The sequence below is a fragment of the Eptatretus burgeri genome, chromosome 12, assembly GCF_056783735.1.
Source record: "Eptatretus burgeri isolate ZD-2024b chromosome 12, Ebu_testis_v1, whole genome shotgun sequence".
Lineage (NCBI taxonomy): Eukaryota > Metazoa > Chordata > Myxini > Myxiniformes > Myxinidae > Eptatretus > Eptatretus burgeri.
The window spans coordinates 81,065,163-81,080,162 of NC_140972.1; the positions used below are offsets into that span (position 1 = coordinate 81,065,163).

The 15,000-nt window shown below is 45.9% G+C and overlaps 1 protein-coding gene across 1 annotated transcript in view; it reads left to right on the forward strand.

Annotated features, from left to right (window-relative positions):
- The window catches only part of MCCC2 (methylcrotonyl-CoA carboxylase subunit 2), a 250,557-nt gene that overhangs the window by 125,423 nt on the left and 110,134 nt on the right, over nucleotides 1-15,000 (forward strand). Inside the window, exons 8-10 of the mRNA XM_085848665.1 lie at nucleotides 4,266-4,330; nucleotides 4,461-4,560; nucleotides 8,192-8,287. Coding sequence (XP_085704791.1) covers nucleotides 4,266-4,330; nucleotides 4,461-4,560; nucleotides 8,192-8,287 — 261 coding nt within the window. The remainder of the gene's footprint in view (nucleotides 1-4,265; nucleotides 4,331-4,460; nucleotides 4,561-8,191; nucleotides 8,288-15,000) is intronic.

Sequence of the window (15,000 nt, forward strand, 5' to 3'; positions counted from 1 at the left end):
GTTTTCTATCCGTTCCTGTCTGCACTCTAACTCCCAAAGTTTTCAACTTTCACGTTTCATATTTGGTACATCGGTGCAGACTGTAGAGATGGTGTGTCGTGACATACGTTCATCATCTAAAGTGGTTGCCATGGCAACCAGGATGCTGTTTTCCATCCGTTCCTGTCTGCACTCTAACTCCCAAAGTTTTCAACTTTCATGTTTCATATTTGGTACGAGGTACAGACTGTGGAGACGGTGTGTCGTGACACGTTCGTCATCTAAAGTGGTTGCCATGGCAACCAGGATGCTGTTTTCCATGTAGTAGCACAATTCTGTATATACCTTCTTGTTCGGGCGTATATTGTGCTCACTTGTGCTCTTGTTAATGATTACAATATACAAATACATATATTGCTTAAAAATTATTTGGATCAGACTTCACTGCAATGGTTTATAAAAAATATTAATTATTAGACGAGTCTTTTAAAAACGATAAATGTATAAACAGGTGAGCATTGGGTGGCTTTGACACCAACTCTGGTTATTCCCCATAGTATTGGCATGTTCAGTTACCCAAGTAAGGTCCATTTCCTTTTTTACTTACTAGGCAAACTATTCCCACTTCTCCCTTCATTACCTCAAAATGTGGTGGGTATTTCTCCAATCCTTCCCCCTTAGATAGTGAGGCAAAATCCGTCCTATATCAGAGAGTGCGGTCATCTTTTTCCCCTGTATATAGGAAGTTATGTTTCACCTGATACTTAGCATAGTACCAGTGCCAATAGTCAGGACATTTGTACCCCTCCTTTTTCCAGTTATTGTTATCTCTTGTACTTTCGCATTTACATCCCCTTTAGTCTCTTTTATTCTCGATAGGACTGGGTTACCCCGTCTACAATCCAGGTACCAACATATATCTTCCCCTGAAAATGGGACTGCCGAGAGGGGCAGTCCATGCTTGGATGAGTGGGGGAGTTGTGAGCAAACCCAACACTTGTTCCTGTTCATACTTTTAGCATGTTGTAAATATATTGCTAAAAATTATCCTCGTGCGGGAGTGATGGTCATCTCTGCGAGAAAATATCTAGCTTCCTGAGGGTAGGGCAGTTTTTGCAAACTTTGAAGTCACGTGACGCGAAAACGAAAGCGAATATCGAAAATCCGGCCTGACAAAATTTAGATATTGTCCCATAGATTTACAAGCCATAATCAAATTCAAGATCGCTTGAGAAATGTAGGAGGAGATATATTTTGAAAATCGTCATTTTCGCATGAAAATCGTCATTTTCGCATTTTTTGCCAACTTTGAAGTCACGTGACACGAAAATGAAAGCGAATATCGAAAATCCGGCCCGATCAAAATTTAGATATTGTCCGATAGATTCATATGCCACAATCAAATTCAAGATCGCTTGAGAAATGGCGGAGGAGATAGAATTTGAAAATCATCATTTTCGCAACTTCAAAGGCTTTGTGACCTTGACCTTCGGTGACCTTGAAAGTCATACCATTGTGTACGTCTCATTGACATCTATCAGGATCACTAATGACCAGATCTCCCGCTTCAACTTCATTGTGGACGGACGGACGGACGGATCGTCACCTCTCCTCTCAACACCAATATTATTAGGTCATGCTCGAAGAGATGACCTAAAAAGGGTGTTCGGTGGATGTCCAGTTATCCCTTCATGTAACACGATGCCTCGTTTCAGGTGTACAGTGCTTACGTCCCCTTCATCCCATGTGATATGGGGTTCCATAATTATATGGAAGGGTCATATAAGTGTTTCTCCCATACATGCCTTTCTCATGCAATTGGTCCCGATGTTTACCTTCTTCTGCCCTGCCTTCCCAGTCACGACCCATTCCTTGTTTCCCCTGTTCTTGACCTACCAAACTTTCTGCTCTCCATGACATTCCCATAATGCCCTCACTGTCGATTATCATCCATATCATCGCAATTTTGCACATGCAAATCAAAAGTACTGATATATATATATATATATATATATATATATATATATATATATATATATATATATATATATATGTTGTTGTTCATCTTTCAGCTGCTCCCGTTAGGGGTCGCCACAGCGGATCATCCGTTATGATCCGCATACTGATTTGGCACAGGTTTTACGCCGGATGCCCTTCCTGACGCAACCCTGGTCGCCTCTTACGACACAGGGATCAGGATTTGGGTTTCGCCATGATTCCGGGCTGCTCTACACCCTGCCCAGTGCAGAGCCCCCGTCCTCAAGCGATCCTCCAACCCAAGCCTCCGAGTAGCCGGATTACAGGCGCACGCCACTACGCCCGGTATATATATATATATATATATATATATATATATATATATATATAGATATAGATATAGATATAGATATAGATATAGATATAGATATAGATATATATATATATATATATATATATATATATATATATATATATATATATATATATATATATATATATATATATATATATATATATATATATATATATATATATCTATATATATATATATTTATATATTTATATATATATATATACATATCATACCTTTATCACACCTTCACTGATATATAACACACCTTTAATCCCACAGGACATTAAAGATCATGATGACAATAATATTGGTGCATAATGATGATAATAATAATGACAATGACAATAATAATGGTACAGAATGATAATGATAATGGTAATGATAATAATAATGGCAATATTGAAAATGATAAAACAATGATAATGTTGATAATGATGATAATTATGGTAATAATGATGATGATGGTACATGTTAATTATGTGAATATCTCTGTAAATTTCATACAAATTAAATGTGAGTGCAGTACATCTATTAATTACGTATAATTGAAATGTGAGTACACCGCATCTTTTTATTATGTTTCATTGCAATATGATTACGTCTATTAATTACATACTATTCAAACGTATGTCCATAAATTACATACCAATGAAATGTGAGTACATCTATTAATTATGTACTAATGAAATGTGAGTACTATGTCTATTAATTACATGTCATTGAAATGTGACTGTGTCCATTATTTACTTACTATTTGAGCGTGAGTTGGACCGTGAGTGCGTCTATGAATTATGTACTATTGGAACATGCCTTTTAGACCCATTTATACCCTTCAGATTCTTTAGAACACACTTAGACCTTAAACGAGACCCCTTAGTACCTGTGAGACCCTCTGGACCCTTCGTCCTTTTCAGACCATGCGACCTTTTCATACCTTTGCCCTTTCGACCATTTTGAGCTTTCATTTGCAATCAATGACCTTTAATTTTGTAAATCCTTCTATTTATTTGCCACATAAGATACACCACATAATTCAAGTCCTGGCTAGGGTCTGCAATCTCTAATTGCTCTTTCTAGTTATTGGAATTGCAATTATTTTAGTTTTTCCATTTACTGTAAAAATTAATGATACATTTCATTTTTGCAAATTGCTTTTGGTCTTAGTTTGTTATACTTGTAATCATTTGTTCCTCACAAGTCATGGACCACTATAGATAGCACTGTTAGGATTTTGTTTTGTCCCATATTGATTGTGAAACATACAAAATGTCATGTTTACTTTGCTCCATCATGCAAATATTTTCAATTGGTATGAGCATTTTTTTACAATTCATTCAGCTCAACCTTTTTCATTTATTGCAAATTTTAGGATCATGGAACACCAAGGTGATTGAGGATATAAAGACAATGCACTCACAGTGACTGTGATGCAATGAGCAAGGCCATCGATGAACACAAAAAGTGAAAGAAGAGAGGGAATGAAACAGATGATTAAGAAGGGAGGGTAGGGGGGGATGGATGGAGGGTTAATGTACGTAGTAATGGAGATGACTGCACGTAGTAATGGAGATGGCTTGTAGTGATGGTTATAGTTATACAACCGACATGAAGTAATTGAGGGAAGAGTGGGATTGAAATTTACTCAGGAACATAGTTACACAAGCCAGAGAAAAGAGGAACAAAGGAATGGAGGTAAACGGTGAACCTATTTTTTGGCCATTTCACAAAAATTTGATTTGATGTAAAAGTGTGTGCATCCTGGAGGGTAGAGGAGTGGCTTGATGAAATAGCAGAGGAAGCAAGAGTGATAGAGAGGCAGTAAAAATGGAGAGGCCTCCAATATGTCTGCAATAAGAGAGTAGCATGTCCTGTGCTTCTGCTTCTTTAATGTTTGAGCTTCTTTGCTTCCGTTGCAAAATTTAACAAATGCTTTTTTCTGTTGCATTTATTTAAGGTAAAGGCAGCAACAGGTGAGGAAGTGTCTGCAGAGGAACTAGGTGGAGCAGATCTACACTGCAGGTTGGTGATTGAGTGATTTTTTTTTTCATATCTTACCCTGTGACCTATTGGCCAGAATTTTATTTGGTGCAGGAAACCGTGATTATGCTCTGTGTCCTGACGGATTATCCTTTAATGTTTGGTACTGCAGCAAGTCTGGCGTGACAGATCACTATGCCCTCGATGATGAACATGCGCTGTGTTTGGCGCGGAGGGCAATACGGAACCTCAACTACAAGAAAACCTTCAATGTAAGGACCATATATACTCAGACATCAGCTTGGTTCAAGTGGATTAGATTTTCAAACTGTAGCTAATGTTTGAATGAAGCATGAAATTAATAATAGCATTTTCAGACAATCATTCTTCTTTTGCATTTACTTCAACTTAAGAAAGTCATAAATGCTGCAAACAAAACCTTCATGAATTTACAACAAACTAATCATTGTGAAAGAAAATTGCAGTTACTTTTGGTTGTGAATCAGCTGAATCAAGCAATCTTATTTGTGAATTATAAGACTGTAATTGTGTAAGGTTTGGCCTTATCTCTCAATCGTCAAGAATCACTTAAAATGCTCGCATCCGGATGCGGATCTTCACCAAATTCTAATCAACTCGTCCTTGGCACACACCCAACCTGTCCAACAAGTTTGTCATAACCCGTCCACAACTTATTGAGATATCGTGCAATATGGCGCTATCTCTCAATGGTGAAGAATCGTGTAATAAATTATAGTATCTGGATCCGGATCTTCACCAAAATCAAATCAATTTGTCCTTGTCACAAACTCAACCTGTCCACCATGTTTCATCCAAATCCATCCATAACTTTTTTTTTTTTCTTTTTTTTTGTATACCTTGGTCGAGGCTCGTATGAGAGCTAACACACAACTCACAGCAAGGAGGCATGAGACAAGAGGGGCGGGAGTGGAAGGGACAAAACATTGGGGAACAGACACAGGTGAACTGTGGAAGGGAGAGGGATGGGGATGGGACGGGGAACATGGCGAGGGGAAGATGGACATTAAAGGGACTTTCAGGAAGGAAAGCAGGAGAATTGAAGGAAGTGGGCTTGGGTGGATTATCGGGGGTAGAAAAGATCGAGGATTTGGATGGGGGAAGATAAGAGGTGGTGGTGAACAGCTGTTTTGAAAGCCTGAAGGGAAGAATGGGAAAGAATAGAGTGAGGAAGATTATTCCAAAGGCGGGAAAAAAGAGGAATGAAAGAGTAAAGATGAGCAGTGATTCGTGATTTTGGTAGTTTTACCAGAAGGGGTTGTTGGCGGACCTTGAGCGCCCTGTGGAAATGTGGTTGGGACAAATCGCAGAGAGAGCAGGGGGGCAAGGCTGGAGAGGAGTCGGTAGAAGACAGAAAGACCACCGACCAACCTGCGGTGATTGAGTGAGAGGCCCAAAGACTCAGCTTCATTGCGGGAGATGCCAATGATCTTAAAAGCCCTGGTTTCGACAGCGTGAAGTCGAGAAAGGTGGGAGGCAGGAGCACCAGCCCAGAGGGGAGAGCAGTACTCCATCAGGCTACGGACAAAAGCTTTGTAAGTGGTCAGGAGCTCAAGAGGGCCGAGGAAGGACTTTGCACGACGGAGGATTCGCAGTCGGCGACTGGCTTTTGAGGCAAGGTTGGAAATGTGACTTTCCCAGGAAAGGTCATGGCAGATAGTGAGACCCAGAAGCTTGAAAGAAAAGACTTCTTCCAGAGGATTGTTGAGAAAGTGGATGGGGGGGTTTGTAAACGGTCCTTTCGAAGAGACATAGTGAGAGTGTGAGATTTGTCTGGATTGAAAGACATGTTCCACGTGTTGGACCAGTTTGTGATTTTATCCAGATCTGCAGTGAGCGAAGAAGCTGCTGCTTGCCGGTCTGAGGGATGACAGATGATACGGCAGAGGGTTGAGTCATCGGCAAAGAGAAATAGAGGATTTTCCAGAGAGTCCGAGAGATCATTGATGAAAACCAGAAAAAGAACAGGGCCCAGAACGCTACCTTGAGGAACTCCAGCCTGCACAGGAAGAGGGGATGAAAGAACTCCATTTAGGGCCACACGTTGACTGCGACAGGAGAGGAAGTCTGCGAGCCATGAGTGGAGATGGCCTTGAATACCATGGGCAGAGAGTTTGGTGAGTAGGGCAGGGTGCCAGACTGTGTCAAAAGCACGTGATATGTCCAGGGATACGGCTCGGATTTCCTGTCTGGCATTGAGGACCTCCATCCATTGATGGGAGAGCAGTAGCAGCATATCTAGGGTAGAGTGACCTGGTCTGAAACCAAATTGATGATTGGAAATCAAGCCATTGGAGAAGAGGAAGGATTTCATGTCTGAAGCGATGATGGATTCCATAACCTTGCTGATGATTGGGAGAAGGCTGATTGGTCTATAGTTACAGGGATCTGTTTTTGCACCTTTTTTATGCAGGGCAGTGATGTTAGCAGATTTCCAAGCAGATGGCAGATGACCTTGGGAAAATGAGAGGGTGAATAGAACAGAGAGAGGGTGAGCAAGAGCAGAAAGAGCAGGCTTTGAGGACACGTGGGCTGATGCCGTCTGGACCGTTGCAGAATCTGACTCGAGGTTTGAAAGCAAGCTCTCCACCTTGTCAGGAGAAAAGGATACAGAGTCCAGGGACAGTTGGGTGCGACTGGGTAAAGTGGGTAGAGATAGTGATGGGTTTGGGACACAAGATTTAGCTGCAAACACCGAGTTTAGACATTCAGCTTTATCACGTGTGGAATCAGCAGTGCGGCCATTTGAGGTAAGGGAGGGGATGGAGGGGGAACATACACCAGAAACAGATTTGATTAAACGCCACCAGGATTTTGAGGAGGGAGAGAGGTTTGAGAGTTCAGACTTGAGATGAGAAAGATGTTGTTTTCTGGCTCTCCTGAGGGTAGCTACACACTTGTTCCGAGCTTTGTGGAAAGAACTGAGATTGCCCTCAGTTGGGTTTGCTTTCCATGAGGCAAAGGCAAGTTGTTTCAGGACAACTGCCTCGCCACAAGCTTCAGTAAACCAAGGGCGGGAGGAAGGGTAAGACAACTGAACACGAGAGGGGATAAATCTGTGCATGAGGGAGAGCAAGTTTCTTTGAAAGAATTCCCAGGATGAGTTGATGTTTGAGAAAGTAGTGATAGGAGACCAGTCTGTAAGTTTGATGGCTGCTCGGAGACCCTGCCAGTCGGCTTGAGTGAAATGCCAGACTCGACGGCGGTGAGGTGGTTCTCTGATAACAGCCAGAGAGATGTCCACTTTAATAAGGACGTGGTCAGAAGAACCAATTGGAGCGAAGGAAGAGCAGCAGATATTGTCAGGGATAACTTTTTGAGTTATCCTTCTCACAGACAGACAGACAAGCAAACAGGGGTGAAAACATAACCTGCATCCACCTTCAGCGGTGGAGGTAACAAGCTGACAACTTCATGATAAAAAAAGGTGTTTTAAAAGCCACACATGAATGGCTTTAGAGGGTGAGAAAAATGTCTAAGAATGGACATTGCATGAGTGGGGATTGTAAGCAGTCAGGTGGTGGTGGGTTTCCTTCTCAAAGAACTGGGTGGAAAAACTTGACTGGGCACACTCAGGATGGTTGGGCTCACAGATGAGAGAAGAGTGAAAATGAAGACGAGCAGTCGACCATGAAATGGGGGAAGCGTATGAAGGAAGAAGTGTTTTTTGAGCTTTTGTTGCATTCATTATGATTGATCTGGCCTATGTTTGTAATTAACAAAAATCAGTGTTTTGTGGTTCATGCATGTGGTTGTGGTTTGACCTTTGCTTGTATGCACATTGTCAACATCTTCAAATATATCGATAAATTCCTGGACTATTGTGATGTATCATGTTGTATAGTTGTTGCCCTTGTGTTGTAGGTGACTGTGGAGGATGTAGAGGAGCCCGCTTTCACAGCTGAGGAGTTGTATGGCATTGTTGGTGACAATCTCAAGAGGACTTTTGATGTGAAAGAGGTATTGCAATGTCGAATGTGCTTCACACACTTTACTCAGTGGAAATCTTTGAGAAACGTACCACTTCTAGTGCATGATTTAATAATAGATGAGCATGCTCATGATGTACTGCATCATAGTTTAAAGCAGTTAAAAACAAAAAAATCGTTTGTGTTTTCTCACAAGTTTTGACTCATCCCTCGTGTATAAAGTAGGACTCCAAATGGCTTGCTTTGGCCTGAGAGCTGGCAGAATAAGCCTGCACAGGTCATGCTCACATGTTTAGAAAGAGTCTCAGGATAGATTAAGTACTTACTCTCTTGCTCCACTACAAGTCAAAACACCTCTTGCATTGCTATTATAGTTACTCTTATTGTGAGAATTAAAAAACCTCAGATTGTGAATTGTTGACAAACATTTGACTGTGCCAATTGGTTTATTTTCCACAAAATTAGTTATTTTGATTGTTACTATCATTCTATTAGTTTAGGCTAGCAGGGTGACCTAGGGGAATGCACACTCACCTCTGAGTCATCTAGCCTCGGTTTGAATCTCAGCCCAGCTATAAACTGTCACCTGATGTTTCACCCTCAGTGTGATTCATCAATGTGTGTACCATCCCTTGGATGGACCTGAAGCTGCGCGCCCCATCTACCGGTATGAGGTGGTAGATGTTAAAGATTCCACGGTGTCCTTCGCAAAAAGTAGGTGAGCAATTGCCACCACCGTGGCCATAAATTTTCAAAATTCCTTCCCCAACTTCACGTTACCCCATCCCAAGGAAACAAAATGTAAATGAATCAACCCCTAAGGTGGTCTCTCCACCCGTAAACTGGGTATGTGGATTAGTAGTAGTAGTGGTAGTGGTAGTAGTAGTAGTAGTAGTAGTAGTAGTAGTAGTAGTAGTAGTAGTAGTATTAGGTAGGCAAGAGGGCCTAGAAGAATGCACACTCACCTCTGAGTCATCTCGCCAGGGTTATAATTTTGGCCCAGCTATAAACTCTCATCCCAGTGTCTCGCAGGCAGGGCGAGGAACTTAATGTCCCCCCTGTCCCAAATGAACAAAATGCAAGTGGGTCGCTTCTCCCTTTATCTGGACATGCAGAGTAGTAATAGCAGTGGTAGTAATAGTACTAGTAGGCTGGAAAGTGGGGCCAAGAAGCATGTACACTCACATCTGAGTCATCTCGACTGCGTTCGAATTTTGGCCCAGCTATAAATTCTCATCCTGGTGTCTCGCAGGCAGGGCGAGGCATCATTCTTTGTGCTGTCCCTCGGATGGACATTGAACTGTGCGCCCCGTCTGCCAACATTAGTTGGTGGACATTAAAGATCCCACAGGGTCCTTCACAAAGAGTAGAAGAGATTTGTTGGTGTGCTGGCAAAATTCCAAATTCTTGCTCTAACCTACAGGTGGCACTGCATCAGTGGCACAGTCATGCTCACAGCAATGATGCAACCAGCAGCCAGAAACTGCACATGGAATGAATGAATGAATTAATTCATATTTGTTGTCTATTACAACTATTCGAAAAGTTTGTTGAAGATATTCAGTTTATTCATTTCAAATGCGTGTGTCACTCTGTCTATCTGATTGTAGATATACATACATCAGATCCATCTAGCATTATGAGGATGAGTCTGGAAGAGTGTATGTTGGAGAGTCAATGGATTCATGTTTTTATTGATATTGATATCATACGAAAATAGCAACTGATGTGTTTTCCTGCAATTATTGCTGGACTTTTTTCCAATCCAATGATTTAAAGTATTGGAACTAAAATTAACACACACAATTGGTGATACACGTACGTCCATTACAAACATCAGGTAATATAACCACAGTAGAATACCAATAGATTGTGAGGTTGCCTTCTGCCGGAATGCGTGATTACCCAAAATGCAATGCAGATACAATATAAAGTCATAGGATTAACGTTTTTTTTATACATAGTTGCACACGATTCCATAATAACACTTTAATTGGTGCTTTAATCGAATATATTGTTGTGGGAAGAAATCGTCGACACTCGGGGTCGAGAGGGAGAGGAAATGGCGGGCGCTCCGTCCCACCAGTGGGGTCTCGGGACCACACCGACTCCGGCGAACCCTCGAGCTGGATCTCTCTCTCTCTCTCTCTCTCTCTCTCTCTCTCTCTCTCTCTCTCTCTCTCTCTCTCTCTCTCTCTCTCTCTCTCTCTCTCTCTCTCTCTCTCTCTCTCTCTCTCTCTCTCTCTCTCTCTCTCTCTCTCTCTCTCTCTCTCTCTCTCTCTCTCTCTCTCTCTCTCTCTCTCTCATATTCTCTCTCTCTCTCTCTCTCTCTCTTCACACCGTCGTTTGTCCAAAAGGTCCAAGGCCCATCAGGATCGAGGGCTCCGCAGGGATCAACAGGCCGGCAGGAACAACAACAACCCCTTCGCAGAGCCATCCCTTTTTATATCGCGGGGCTCCGCCCCGTTGCTCCGCCCCGTTCTTTGCCCCACCCCCCTTCGAGGCGCTTCGAGAAAAGTCTCGAAGGGGGGCATTCCTCCTCCCTGGCCGCGTCACACCGCGCATCCACCAATCGGGCGCCAGCTGCCCTCCCCTCGCTTCTTCTCCCTCACACCAAGCGCGGAGAAGAATGACGCGAAAAGCCCACCGAGCGTCCTCGTTGGTTTTTGTTTGAAATAAAAGATAGAAAAAGAAAAACGCCTGACTCAAAGCGTCGCAGCCCGAATGAATCACATTTATTCCCTCTAAACAATGGGTTTGGGGCTAACTACACATGTACTTAAGAGATACCTCACCTACGGGACCTGGATGGTGGTTTGCGAATTTCCACAGCCGTAACGCTACCCCTCCCCTTTTTACAGACTCGTCCTGAGTCGTCAAATTTTCGTGTGCCATCATGTGTAGTTCTCCCCTAGTACGTTTTACCTACGGATTCCTGAGTGCGACATTCATGGTATTCGTGTCCCCAAAATAAATAACCTGAGGGCTGAGTAACTAACTAAACAAACCCACTCACACAGACGACTTAAATAAAATTGCCGGCGCTAGACAGACATGCCGGGGGCGCATTCATATGTACAGTACATCTTAACCTTACAAATTCTACACTAAACCATGGCCCAGGATCAAGGGACTCTGCAAGAAAAAGGCAAAGAGTCAACCGGCGCACGGGCCGCCACTGCAGGCCCGTGTTGTAGCTGCCAACAGGACAGTTCTTGCAACTTGCAAACTGTTGCTCGCGGATCCTGGCGCGCATGGAAATTAAAAGGGGGGGGGGGGCAAAGCAAACTCGAACGGGGCAAAATGACGAGGGCAGTAGTCATGGATGGCAAAAGCAGGCAGGCAAGGCATGGCATGACAAGGCTGCTGTAGCAAACAGCCGGCAGATGAACTGGCCGGCACAGGCCTTGAAGCACAGCAGCTGCAGACGATCCGGCCGGCACAGGCCTTGCAGCAAAACAACAGCTGCTGATGAAGTGGGCCGGCCTCTTGCCATGCAGTGCAGGTTGGTGGAGGGAGTGCGGTGGTGCTGGCCACACAGAAGGCGGGCTCGGACCTACCTTGCTGTCTCCCTCCCACCTATTGCCTTTGCCTGTCACTGTCTATACCCACTCCCTTAATTTGTCAAACCCAATTTATCCCCAACTTATTTTTTTGTTGTTGTTTCTATTTTTACTTCCCCACTATAAGTCGTCCCCTAACCCCCTTTATCGTCCTTGTTCGGCTAACCTATCGTCCCCTAGCCTACTCCCAACCCCTACGTTCCCTTCCCGGAGGGGAACAAGGGAGAGCTAGCATCCTGTGTCGAGGCCCAACTCAAGCCTCAGGATGGCCCCCCCAGATTTCAGCGATCTAACCCAAAGTGGGTCCAGCGGCCCACAATGAGAGCGAAGGGATGGATGGTGCGGAGGGGTACACTTCCTAATCTACCCTAACCATTAACTCTTAAACTACCCCGGGGCTTTCAACAAGCGCCTCGCGCTTAAACTATAGGTTCTAACAACCCAGATTCCCATCGCCTGTGTTGGTGTCCTTACAATTTCAGGCCTCGCCCCCCAATTTTCTTCCCGTGCCCTCACACGGTTTCATGGCTGGGACGCGTGGCTCCCCTTGGCATGCACTACCCTCTGCCGATTCTCCGACGATGGCACCCCCAGGCATTCCACTGCCTCCGAGCCTACCAGCTCCCTAAACACTGGGGAGTGCCCTCCCTGGCGACTCCCCTGAAACGCTCACGTGGCAGGCTGGCTTCCTGGGCCCCTTTCCGAGGGTCACCCGTGCCCACAACACTGCCCACGCGGCTAACGGCGCCCCAGGCTCCCGTCTCATGAGGGCGCACCCGTGCCCACTACGCTATCCAGGCCCCCCATGGGCCCTTGGCCTACCGCGGCCGACTAGCCTGGTGCCCGGGGTACCCACTCAGCGATACTCACCTTTCACAGCCACGCTCCCAGCCCATCAACAGGGCTCCTGCACCCCTCCAAATGGGTTTCGAACCTACTTCCCCACCAACAACAAAACGACCTCCATTTTGTCAATTTGACTAACCCAGCTAACTCACTCTACACTGACCCCGGGGTCCCTTGGTCGGGAGTCACTCCTCCCCCCAAATCACTCATCACACCATGCATTTGATATTTGCTCCATACACACAGACCTGCTGGCCTCACTCACTCACCATGTACTCACCTCGCAACTCACACATCGCTGAATCCTGCCATCCTGCTCACTAAATCCCCTAACTACCTCGTGCTCCCACGTCGTCCCTTACACTATAGCACGATCCTTTTAACACTACGTAGCTAAGCTACGTCCCCTCTACACATCCAAAGTCTGTCCCTGTCCTCTAATCCAAATATCCCCTTCCTAAATTTGCCTGCAATCCCTCTAACTAATCCATTCCACGGGCCCCATGAGGACTTACCCCTACCCCATGAAGCCGTTCTAGCTAAGCTAACCATTCCCCCTAGCTAGTTCCATCCTGTGCCCAGGCCAAGGGGATCATCCACCCCTTGCCCAGGAATCCTGTTCACCCGAAAGCGAGGCTTGCTTTTGTTCATTAATTTTTTTTCCTATTTTTGCGCAGCACCAGCGCGGCAACTCACAGCTCGCGCACTTTGCACCTGCCCATGACGTCATGCAGCTGCACGTGTACCTCGTCCCTCCTTGGACGGTACCATCCGGCAGGGATTCAGCCCCTCCTGCCGGATTCCATCCCCACGTGCAGCCATGACATCACCGTGCGCACCACAAAAAGCAAACCTTGCACTCCGAGGGGCTCCCCACGCGAACACATATGCTCTGCCCGTTGGAGCCTAACACACGCTCGTGTGGAGAACCCGTCCGGTCCAAATCCGTAATCCTGCCTCAACTTTGTCCGTCCGCGGGATCGGGAAATGCATCGCTGGCGTTTCCGGACCAGGCTTCACTCCCGCAAGCGAGCACGTGGCGGCCTCGTGCGTTGCACAGCACAGACCTCGCGCTCGCTGCTGGTTGAACCCGGCGCGGTTCCCATTACAACTACGGCCGCTACTCGGCTTTTGTCTCTCTGTTGCCGTCTTCGTCGCCATGCCACCCATGCACACCTGCGTGTCACGACGCCCAGACTGCACTCCATTAAACTCATTCACACCGAGAGACGCGGCTGCATGCTCACGCATGCCCACCGTCATCTCCCTCACATACCGCTCTCTCACACACACGGTCTCCCTTGCACTCGGCCGCTCACTCACTCGTGCCGTTTCCCTTGCACACACCATACTACTCACACACGCGGGGGCACTCACCCGCGGTGTCTCATCCACACACGGCGTGCTGGGAAGCACGCCCTTCGGCTCACTTGCCACCACACCACTCACACACGGGGTCGCTTCCACACAAGGGGACGCACTCACACCTTGCACCACACACACCGGGACAACCACACTGGGGATTTGTGCCACCGCAAGGGTTTCCGGGGCCTCTATACCCCCCAAGCTCGGCGTGCACCTGTCCACAGCACTCCTCCTCTCGACCTCGCAAAGCACGACCGAACCCACCTGGTCGTGACTCGCTTCAAGGGGGCATAGCGGCTCCCTCCATTCCCGAAGGAGGCTATCCAACTGCTCGCACTGGGTCCCTACACGCTCCGCGAGCTCACCCTCATCGTCCTCCACTAACTCCGTGTGTGTGTGTGTGTGTGTGTGTGTGTGTGTGTGTGTGTGTGTGTGTGTGTGTGTGTGCGCGCATGCGCGCGCGTCTCTAACCCTTTCCAATTCACCCTCTATCTCCCGTGTCTCTGTACATTTATTAGTTTCTGTTGTCCCCTCGTGTCTATTAGTCTCTGCTTCTTTCTGGCGTCTTTCCCTTATCTTTACGTAGGTCCACCTTGCTTTCTCCTTAAGTCGATCCCGTCCTTCCCTCTGTTTCACTCCTTGCTCTTTCACGATCTCTGCGTACCTCATCCTTGCTTTCCGTCTTAATTGTTCTTTTCTCTCCCTCCCAATTCCTTTCACCTCGTGTCTTATCTCCCTCGTGCACGTCTCCGTCACCCTAATTAGTTTTTCCCTCTGCGTCACCGTCACAGTTTCCATCACCTCCACGCGTCTCCCCCGAATTAATTTCTCCTCACCCGCCTCCACCGCGGGCCTGACAGCCGTTGCACTCCCTCCCAGCTCGTTCGCTCCCACACGCGGCGTCGCCATTTTGAGCTCCCCAGTTATTGCCTTCATGCCCGCCTTCAGGCTTCGGCCCATGTTTTGCGTC